The following is an 11,193-nucleotide window of genomic DNA, read 5'->3' as shown; positions in this document are numbered from 1 at the left end:
AAGGTAAAGTGGGGCAGGAGCCCAGGTTGGCACTGCTTTTAACTGCCCCGGCTCCATGCCATGGAATTCTGGGCACTGTAGTTTGAGGAGACATTTAGGCTTCACTGCCTGATACCGCAACAAATGACCATTCCCAGAATTCCATAGCACGGCGCCGTGGCAGGGCAAGTGGTGACAAACTAGATTATATCCGAAGTTCAGATGCAGCCTTGGGCCCAATCCGGCCCTTAAAGCAAAACCTCACACTGGATCTCAGCCACAACACAACGAAGAGGGCCTGAATGCTTGAAAGCAGGGGTTCCCAAAGCCCAGAATTCCAGACGCTTGGCCAAGCCGGCTGGGGCTTCTGGGAGTCTCTTCTTATGTGTATTTTAGGCCGCTTCATATGTGCATTTCATGTAACGATTGTGTTTTCACTATGCTGTGACAAGAAATAAAACGATGATGATGATGATCATGATGAAAACCAGCAAAATGTAGGACTATGGCTTCTTGCATAGGGCTACTGAAAGTGATTGTCTCTGAACATGTGCAGAATTCCCTTCAGTCAGTTCCAACTTGTCTATGGATCCATCCACACTGCATGGATCATTGCCATGGCTCAGTGGTGTGGAATTCTGGGAATTGTTGTGGGTTGTGGCTCCAGAGCGGAGCCATGGCACTTAAAGCAATATCAACCCAGATTATTCCCAGGCTTGCCTAGCCCTGAGCCAAGGCGGGTAAAGCGGCCTCGAGTCGGGCTAGTCCCTTTCCCGAAGCCAACCGCCCTTCTCGAGGCTTTTTCAAACGCTGTGGACGTTTCTCCTTCCAGAGAGAGAGTGTGTGGGGACTGAGAGGGCTTGGAAAGCAGCACCGACAACCTACGCCGGTTGAACCGCTTCCTTTGGGGACCCGGCCACCGAAAGCACCGGGGGAGGGGGTCTTTCGTCTTGCCGCCTTGGGGTTGTTTTTGGCCTCAGGAGGAGAAGCAGCAAGAAAGGGAGGGACTTTTTTCTCTCCCCCGCGGAGGAGGAGGAGGCCAAGGCCGCAGCACTGGCTCGCTCGTCTGCGCGCGCCTCCACCAGCAGCAGCTTCCCGCCCTTGCCGCCGAAAGAAGGGCCCGGCGGCGGCGGCGGCGGCGGCGCGTCCGTTGCTTGTCGGTCTCCTTCCGCGGCCGAAAAGGAGGGAACTCCGCTGAGGGGAGGGCAAAGGCGGCCATTTTGTTCGCCGCCTCTTTCTGGCTGCGGAAGCCAAGCAAGGGCTCGGGCCGAGAGAGCGGGCGAAGCGGCTCGGCAGCCGGGGAGGTCGGTCCGGCGTGCTCCCGCCTCGGCGCCCTTCCTCCTCCTCCTCCTCCTCCTCCTTGCCTTGAAGCGGGGCGATGGCGGACAGCGACAAGCTCAACATCGACAGCATCATTCAACGGCTGCTGGAGGGTGAGGACGGCGGGGGAGGAAGGGGCTGCTGCTGCTGCTGCTGCTGAGGGAGAAGGGGGCCGCCCTGGAACCATCGATCTCTCTCTCTCTCTCTCGCTCTCAGTCAGTCTTTTGACGTGGGACGCTTTGCTTTGCTCTGGATCTCCATCCCTCCCTCCCTCGGATCTAGCGCATCTCCAAAGTCAAAGAATGCCACAAGGGGGGGGGGGGGGGATGCACCAGATGGACCCCGTCCATGTCCCCCCCCCCCGAGATCTGCCCTTCCAGACCCCTGCCTCCCGATGCCTCCTGCCCCAGTCCGGAGAGAGATAGAGAGAGAGATATATATGGAGGTAGAAGAAGGTGGTTTTCTTTGGGGGGGGGGTGATGATGATGATGATGGGGGGTATGGCGATCCAGAATGCAGGATCTGGGATGTTGAGGGGGGGTTTCGTGGTTGCTTACTGCATTTCTATAGTGCCCTTCGCTTTCTCTCTCTCTGTGAAGGAGTCAGGATGAATTGGGGTCGGGGGGCGCCCCCCAGAAAGGCGTAGAATTGGGGGGGGGGGGGGGTGGAGGGGGGAAGAGAGGAGATTTGGGTTGCATCCACACGGGAGAGAGAACCCGCTTTGGCCTCGCTTTCTGGCTCAAGGCTCTGGAATTCTGGGAGTTGGAGTTTGTTGTGGGCCCCGAGCGGAGCCCCTGTCAGATCTTGGACACTAAATAGGGTCAGCTCTGGTAAGTACTTGGATGGAAGACCACCAACAAAGACCAGGGGATGTAGGTGATCTTTCTGAGGAAGGAACTGGCAAAACCACCCCAGAAGATGGTTCCATGTCGAAGAAAACCCTGTGAAGTGTATGGGGTCCCCATAATTCAACAGGGGACATGAAAACGCATACACACATTACACACGCTCACAGTAGGATCATGGGAACAGCTAAGCGCCTTCAGGAATTGATACTGACTACAGCAGTTTCATTTAGAAAGTTCCTTTTTTGTGCTTCTGCGAAAAAGGTGAATTTAAGACAGTTTGAGGTGGAGGAAAGGGACGCAAAGTAGCAGTCGAAAGCAGGGAGGCTACAAAAGTTATCTGATGTGGGGTGGGGTAAATCTCTCTCTCTCTCTCCCCCCCCCCCCCCTCAGCATTTGAAAGGCAAGGGCCTATTTCAGGTTCTCTGACTCTGAAATAATGTGCAATCTTAATATTGGATCTGGGTATTGTCCTCCACAGCTCAGCCTCAGCTTTGCTTTTGGGTTCCACACAGTGGCATTGGAGCAGGGCCTGAAGGAGTCGGACTCCAAAGAGGAGAGTCTGGAGAGGGTTTGTGCTCTTGCAGATTGAAAAGTCTTTGCCTCAATTGCTTTTATACATCGCATTTTTTAAAAAAAAGTCCCAAGGAGAACAGGGATGGAGAATGCTACATTAGATGTGCATGCAGTACTTCACTGTGCTGTTTTTTAGGGCAAGCTCCTCAATAGTACGCTATGTCTATGCTGATCTTTCATTTTTAAGTCTTTAGACATTCTTTTTTCTTTTTGTCTTGAGGAGTGTGGTTTAGCCTTCCTCCTAACACTGAGGGATTGCTGGTTTGGGGAGTCATGAAGGTGTGGAAATGCTGTTTGCCTTGCTGTGCCTGTCTGTTATGGTCATTATCCTTAAAAACAGGCTTGCATTCTTAAGGCTAGGGTGAAGAGTCTGCTTGCAAGTAAATTAAAGACTAAGTCAAGGTAGAAGGACATTGGCATGAAACTTAGAATTATTTTACATGTGAGAATGGCCTGAATGGATATCCCCTCATCTGAACACTTGTTTGATTGTCCCTGAGGCTTTGATGGCATAGCTCTTTCCAATATGTGAGATCCCCTAAATCTTGTGGGGCTGTCTCCAGTTTTAGTTGCAGCCTTTGCTTGAAAGTACTTCTTAATCTTGGCTAGGGGGAAGCAGTTGGGAAGTAGCTGGTGACAAACCCCTCCTTGCAGCAGCAGACATGATCAGATTTATCTGGGGAAGAAGGCTGCACTCATCTTGTTTGTTTGACTGCATCCAGGACTTGCACTTGAAGAATTCAACTAGAGAATTAATTTTTACCATTTGATGCAAAATAATGACTGCAGTGTGGTCTGAGTTAAGTGTAAGGGATACCCTGTGTTCTATTCGCTCTCCTCCTTTCTTCTCCTTTTCCAGTTGTAAAATAGATTTACTAAAAAGCCTTTTTCGTTGGATTGCAGAAAGGCTGGGGAAAAGGATGATTCTAGTAAATTCATGGCTGAGTTGGAAATCCAAAACCAACTCTTTCTGGGTTCATGTTAGACATTAGCCCTTTATATAGGTTGCATCTATATGAATGGTTAGTTGGGCAACCAGCAGTGCTAACTACTGTTGCATACGACTGGAAAATCCTGTGAATGCAGAAAAAGACCAAGATGATCTGGTACTGATCACAATTCTTTATGGCAACCTCTTTTGGTCCTGTTTGCCATAATGGTCTGTTTCAAAAGAAACTGAATTTGTATGCTCTTCCTTACCCTTTACCATATACATGAGCTGGGACGATTGAAAGATTCTGCGACTACTTAGAATCAATCAAAGCTACCAATTCTGACTGAATTCAGAGAACTGTGGTTTGTTCAGACAGCTCACATATGCACAAAACCATGAGAATCCTGTCTAATTGTTAATTTGCAAGCTTGTGTGCCACCCAATTCACTTCTTTTTCATTCCTTCTGCAGCTACAACCAGCAAGCAGGAGCAGCTAAACTAACCAGAAAAGCTACCAAGGTTACGAAGAAAAAGCTTATAGTTACATCCCATGTGGGACTCTTATAACAATCTTGGTTTGAATCTAGCTGTGTCCAGACTTCTTAGAAGAGCAACAAACCAGAGTCTAGGTTTGTATGTAATCCTACATTTTCCTGACCTGGTAAGTTCCTGGTTGGTTTAGCTGCCTCTCCTTACAAGAGGGGATGAGTAGAAGCAATTGAGCAGCATTCGCCAGCAAGTTTGCGCATGAATGATAAGCCAGGATTCTGTAGAATTTATAAAGGTGGTTAACATAAAATTAATTCAAGAACACTGCCTAAGCTTCATTTTGTGCTGATGAACGTTGGGTGTCTTTGGTACTTGACTGGCTGTAGGTTCAAATAGAATGACTTAATTCCTTGTGCAAATAACAATTGCCTTTGATGCGTAGGAATGGGAATCTGTGAAGTATAGTTTGTAGGGCTAGCATGCATACACCTAGTGAGATGGATTAGTACATTTTTTGTAGCCTTCTCCATGAATTTGCCTTCAAATATTCTACAAATTGTCAGAGATGCACTCAGCATCAAATGCCCCAGTGCTTATTAAGACTAGGTTTTGCAAATCTCAAGGAAAGACATGAACTATAGAGACTTATAAAAGAAACAGTATGTCGTTGGTAAACTTTGGGTTTCCTGTTTTTGTCATTGCCTTGTTGCAGTCAATATCGCTCGGAATTTGTAAAGTCTGAGCGAAGACCTTAAGCGCGCAAATATTTCCTATAGATATATTTTCTAGCAATGGATCTTACTTGCTTAGAGAGAACTCCTAAGATATGTTGCTTATAGTGCTTTTCTTTAAAGTGCAAAGTTTTTACAGTAAGTGACTAAACCAGTTTATTCTTCCTTAAGTAGTCTTGCATGGCATCTTGATTGTGAAGCATTTGATTTTTTCTATTTTTCTTTTAGGGCTGTCCAAGGCTCAGTTGCTAGATATGGGGTATTGATGGCCAGAATGGATAATGAGCTGTGGAAGTGAACTTGAGTCTGCAAAACTATTTCATTTTTGACTAAACAGTTTTTTACTAGTGTAGTCTCATTCTCTTAAAGAGGGAGCTGTCATCTGTGGGCTCAAGAGAGCTTTTCCAGTTAATCCCTATGTCTGTACCAGTATTGTAAGGCAGTTCGCACTTTACATCTCCTCTGTACGCTTGGGGAGAAAAAGCAGGATTCTGCCAGCCACCACCTTGCCTCTCCTCCCCAACCAGAAATATGGTAACGTTGAGGTGTAATTTAGGAACAGCCCTAATTGGATATCCATATAGTTTGCCCTGGCCTTTTAAGAGGGGTACCTAGTGGGACACAGTTAACTGGTGGTCAAGTAAACTTTACCTTGTGTTCCTACGACATACTCTCCACAAGTGAATATTAATACCATGTAATATATAAATATATCAAGTGAGGTCCCCAACAAAATCTTGCTCTTGTTCAGAAAGCCAGCTCCTTGATAGCCCCTCTTCCATCTGACACACAGAAGTATGTGCAGGTCTTGTTGGTTGGGCTTGGGGAATTGTCCTCTTCAGATTTTAAAAAAAATATTCTTATGCCTCTGCAAACGTTGGGTTTTTTCCAACCTTGCTAAGACTGCCTGATGATTGATCAGTACCCCTGTTTTGGTTCAGTTTCCCTTGACATCCACCATTTGAGTTTGCTATTAGAAAGTGATTGTGCCATGTGATACAATTTTCTAATCATTCCCTTCACATCTAGTGTCCTTGTGGCAGTGGTCTTGTGCACTTCTTGTATGATTTCCCTGCTCTTTCTTGTTTTTAAATGACATCAAGTTGACTTGGACCGATAGTGTGCCTATGAATAAGAGACCTCCAAGCCACCCTCTTATCAACAGCCTGATCAGGTCTTACAAATTCAGGAGTGGGGCTTCCTTGGTTGAGTCCATCCACCTGTAATGCAATCTTCTCTTCTTATTGCTTTCTATCTTACCACGCATTACTGTCGTATCTAATGAATTATATCTTCTCACGATAGGGCAGTCTCAGTTGAGCCATCTTGGCTTTCAGGAAGAATTTAGGCTTTTCCCCTCTGCTGCTTAAGATTGACTAAATTATAAGTCGGTTGGATATTCTTTGCATGATTAGCATCTATGCTGATTTTGTTTCTGTGTAGGAAACTCACTACCCTACAGTATTCTCAGTAATTCATATTAGCCCCAGTTTCGTAGTGCGGCGTCATATATAAAATGGTAGCCATGTGTAAAGCAGTGTTTAAGAGTCCACTGCCAATTGTTTAAAGGCTTCAGTAAACAAAAATCACTTTCCTATTTTGTGGTGTTCTTTAGAGGCCATTTTCTCATGTATAGGTTGTCCTGTTCTTTGAAATTTGTGGAGTCTCTTTATTTTGTAGGTTTATACACTGCTGGCTTCCTGGCCAAGGTTTACAGTATAAGAGTGGCCTTTGCTGCGATAGATGACTAGGTGAGGGGAGAAAAGTAAGCAAGTTCAGGTACCATCTCTTGCATGATGTTATGTAAAGGTTACATAATGGCCACTAGAGGAGACAATTCTGCGTGAGGAGGAGTCGGATAATATGAGATCTCAGCTAAGCCAATAGACAGTCTTTCTGTCTTGCTTTTCTCTTGTACAAGCAGGTCGCTTTACTTGGTAATCCCTCATTGCAGATGTTCAGGTGTTTGGTCACAGCTCCCTCTCTTTGGACTGCCTTGCCTTTGTTTTGTCGGCAAGTGAATACTTCATTACTGAGATCCTACCCCTGTTCATCATACTTGATGTAGAGTTTGCTTTTAGACGTGGCTGTTGTACTTTGTTGTTGCTGTGAATGTGTGACATAGAAAACCGCGAGATTTGTAAACAATAGTTCCCTAAGCAGCAGCAACTCTTAACAAGGTGTATATATTCTGTGGTTCATTTCAGGTTGTTGAACCTGAGCTAGTGTGTGTGTATAAAACAAATACGCGATGATACATAGTTTGAATGCAGAAGACACAGCGATAAAGCTTTATTTACAAAGAGACATAAGCAAGTTTTGCACTTGGCAGAGCAGCGTTTCTCCCTGATTAAACCAAGAACAAACCTTGTAATTTGTTTCTTGAGGATATCATCTTTACTGGCTTCACCAAGATGTGACTTTTCCGTTCTAGTGCTAACTTGAAACTTTCAACATGTACTTATCTGTGTCAAATCTGAAAGTGATTAGAGTTTAAAGACTAAATTGACAGGGTGATTAGCCAGGCAACAGACTTTCTGTGATTATTGTTGTTGTGTGTCTTCAAGTTGTTTCTGACTTCTGGCAACCCTAAAGCAAACCTATCATGGGGTTTTCTGGGGCTCAGAGTTTGTGACTTGCCCAGGGTCTCCCAGTGGGATTCTATAGCTGATGACCACAGTTGTAGTCCAGCTCTCAAACCACTACACCACGCTGGCTAATAAGGGCTAAACAGTAAAGAGTATACTTATTTAAAAATGAATTACAATTATAAGGGTTAAAAAAAATCTGCAGATGGCAGTGGCAGAGAGCATCTTAAAATTAATCTCCGCTATTCTTCCTAGTAAGAAAGTATGCCTCTTCTACAGTGCTTCCTATGTTTTATCTACAATTATCTACATTACCTAAAAAGTGTAGTGCTTCTTTCAGACATAAGTCTTTATCCATATCCAGATTAATCGATACATCAGTTGGCTAAACATATGCTGTTACCGTTTCTTCGGTTAAGTAGGAGTCCTAAAAATAACCTCTTAGCCTTGTGTTCAGCCCTGCACTGCAAGTATATAGTTCTGCAATTTCAAGAGTGATGGCATAAACATTCCTGCTGCTTTGTCTTTAGCAGGAACCCAAGAGAAATAGGGCCACATCATACATTCAACAGAACCAAGACTGGAAGGTCTTTCTGGGTTGTCAGTTCTGGTTGTAAGAGGCATGGTAGACCACACACTTGACCATTTCTCATTTTAAAGTTGTAGTCTAGTGTCCTGTTCACTGTTAAGCTTATTTGTAAGAAGAGTATTTCTTTTACAGGGAGTAGATTCAGACATGTAAATAACCTCCCAGCATACTAGTATCCTGAAGTGATCCTTAGAAGTGAGCGCAGTTGATCTACCTCATGTTGACGGTACCCTTCATCTCCGTAGATCAGCAGTGGGGAAACTTGTGGTCCTCCAAACATTGCTAGAGTGCAGATCTCATGATCTGCCTTTGTGTTTTCAATTCACTTTGGAAAATATTACGTCTCTTTCACACTACCTGGTTATAACATTAGTGCCTCATCAAACTACATATCCCAGGATTCCATCAGATAGAGCCACGGCAGCTAAAGGAAGTGTCAGAGTGCTATAACTGTGTGGTCTGAAAGAGCTGTGTCTGTGATATTCTCTAGAGAGGCTATATGTAGTTGCATGCTCTAGTAACTGGGTGGAAAGATTAAATACTTTTAATTTTGTGCTATTTTAGAATGCAATTAGCTAGGATCACTTTCTATAAACTGTGTTGCTGCTGGACCATTGACATTTTAGGCTACTTATAGCTGGGGAAGTGAATTTGAAGAAATTACCTATGAAGCTGTTCAGCCACGGATCAGTTGCACTGCAGCGATGGGGAAAGATTTCAATGGGCTTCTGCTTCATTACGTGTGCTGAGTGTTTTACTTGAGCCCTCAATATCGAGGGGTAGTGATAGTGGCACTGACAAATGTTTGCAAGACTCACAGGCAGGAATAATTGAAACATGTATGGCTCAGGTCACAACCTTTGCCCTGCAGTTAAGCTGCTGGCAGTGGCGACACATTTCTAATCCTGAACTTCATTCGGAGCAAATCTTTAAAAGATGACCTTTGAACTCTGCAGCCCTGCCAACACAGGTAATTTAAAGTGCTTGTTTGGCTTGGTGTGTGACACCAGTCTACAGGTAGTGCCTTGAATAAAATAGCCAGTGTTGTAACCAAAAGTAATGCGACAGAATTATTTGGGAAGGTACTGAGAAGCTTTCGTTTTTCCCCGCAGCAGCATTTGGCCTGCAGGACTGATTGAGCTTCAGTTATCTCTGCTTGGATATTATGAATATCATGCCCTAGTTTAATTCAGAAACCATGAGGTGTCAAAAATGGGTATTCTGTACATTGTAATTCTGATTCTGATAGTTAAACGCAGATTAAGTTTAGAATAAGGCCATAGCTTGCTGTCTTTGTTAGAACGTACATACCAGCCTGAGAAAGTCTTGTTTGCTGTGCTTCTTAATCATGCCAACCTATCAGAAGGAACAATGCCTTAAAACCCTGGTTAATCCATGGGCTATTTTGAGTCCTATTTGTGTGGTTTTTTTGGGGGGAGGCTAGAATCAGAATAAGCGCTTGAGTTAGGCTAGAGGAACTGCACTTCCTGAGGGAAAAGACATCACCAGCTTCAATTGGGTTGGCATTGGACAGTTCAGGACTATGATTCCTGAATGTGAGTTTGACCTGTTCTGTCAGCATAAGACAGGCTTGCACAGGTTGTCTAAACAATGTATTTTCTGGACCACTAAATTTTAGGAGCAGTCTATGATACCGAGACTTAGTGTTTTTGTTATTCGCCAGTAGAGTTGGCTTAATAGTTACAGGCTTTCCCAGCGAGTGTTCAGGAAAAACCGAAAGACCCAAATGTTAAATCAGTTAATAATGAATATTCCACTGTTCTGTATTTAACTAATTGCTTTTGAATACATTGACTCACTCTCACTTGCTGCATGTAACTGTTCTTTTTTGTAGTGAGAGGGTCAAAGCCTGGCAAAAATGTCCAGCTTCAAGAAAACGAAATAAGAGGATTGTGCTTGAAATCTCGAGAGATCTTTCTCAGTCAACCCATTCTGTTGGAACTTGAAGCACCGCTTAAAATATGTGGTAAGTGTTGAATTTGGCTGGCTCTGACTATACCTTTTAATGAACTGATTATGATTTGGTAAAATATCTTAGATATTCATGTCAGCTCATGTCTATCTGAGAAGACAGTAAATCCATTCAGGCTATGATCTCTTACTCTACCGGTGTTGTACTGCAACATCCATTGTCCCTCCTCATTGCTGTGTTTCTGACCCCAGGCTGTGCAAATCATGCTACCTGAAGTACATGTGACTTGAACTGAATACTAAAGAGGATGCTAGGAGTATGCAGAACAAAGAGAACACAAGTTCCAGAGAGAAGAAGCTTATTGGGTCTTGATGTTGACAATTTCCATAGACACTTGGACTCTAGAAAATAGTGTACTGCTCATACTTGGTTCATTTTTGCAAAATCCATGAAAGATTCAGAAATAGTTGCTTTTAGAGAAGTTTGAAATAAGCTCTGTTAAGCTCTTTGTACTAAATAAGTTGAGGGTAAATGGTCCTGTTTATTTTGAACTAAAAGCATTACTGAAATTTACATCAAGCCAACTATGTTTTTAAAACTGGATTCTTGTGTAACTAACCTGACAGACCATATCTAGTGTAAAAATATACAGCACCACTACCCCTGCAGTTTTTTTTTAAAAATGAGTGCGTAGAAGTTGTTACTTATTGGTACATATGCTTAGTGTTCTTGGGCAAATGCCTTTATCTTACTCTGTGAGTCAGAAGTATTACCATGCACTGAATGTTGCTGTATCTAGGCTTGCTTTAGCAAGCAAAGTTGTCAAACTGTGTAAAAGCGTTTTGTGTGTTTGTTTAAGGTGACATCCACGGACAATATTATGACTTACTTCGACTCTTTGAATATGGCGGTTTTCCACCAGAAAGCAACTACCTGTTCCTTGGTGATTATGTTGACAGAGGGAAGCAGTCTTTGGAAACTATTTGTCTTTTACTGGCCTACAAGATAAAATATCCAGAGAATTTTTTCCTCCTCAGAGGGAACCATGAATGTGCTAGCATTAATAGAATTTATGGCTTTTATGATGAATGTAAGTACTTCTGAGGTGATTTTGGGGTCCTGGGAAAAGATGATGCATGATTAAATATGCATTTTTATTAGCTTTGGAGTGAGTTGTGTGTTAATGACAGTTTGCATTTGCACTGTGAA

At 43.8% G+C, this 11,193-nt stretch overlaps 1 protein-coding gene across 4 annotated transcripts in view; it reads left to right on the top strand.

The window, feature by feature from the left end:
- The first annotated feature begins 1,080 nt into the window (after positions 1–1,080).
- PPP1CC (protein phosphatase 1 catalytic subunit gamma) overlaps positions 1,081–11,193 on the top strand; it is a 20,352-nt gene continuing 10,239 nt past the window's right edge. For 2 of the 4 annotated variants that reach the window (XM_042441398.1, XM_042441397.1), the window contains exons 1-3: positions 1,633–1,744; positions 9,907–10,038; positions 10,844–11,074. In XM_042441398.1, the coding sequence (XP_042297332.1) occupies positions 1,648–1,744; positions 9,907–10,038; positions 10,844–11,074 (460 nt within the window). In that variant the 5' untranslated portion in view covers positions 1,633–1,647. Of the gene's footprint in view, positions 1,413–1,632; positions 1,745–4,124; positions 4,284–9,906; positions 10,039–10,843; positions 11,075–11,193 lie in introns of those variants that run through there. The other 2 variants (XM_042441399.1, XM_042441400.1) reach the window with 2 other exon arrangements.

This window comes from Sceloporus undulatus, chromosome 10 (genome assembly GCF_019175285.1).
Source record: "Sceloporus undulatus isolate JIND9_A2432 ecotype Alabama chromosome 10, SceUnd_v1.1, whole genome shotgun sequence".
Taxonomy (NCBI): Eukaryota; Metazoa; Chordata; class Lepidosauria; order Squamata; family Phrynosomatidae; genus Sceloporus; species Sceloporus undulatus.
This window is presented reverse-complemented; position numbering and strand designations above follow the sequence as displayed.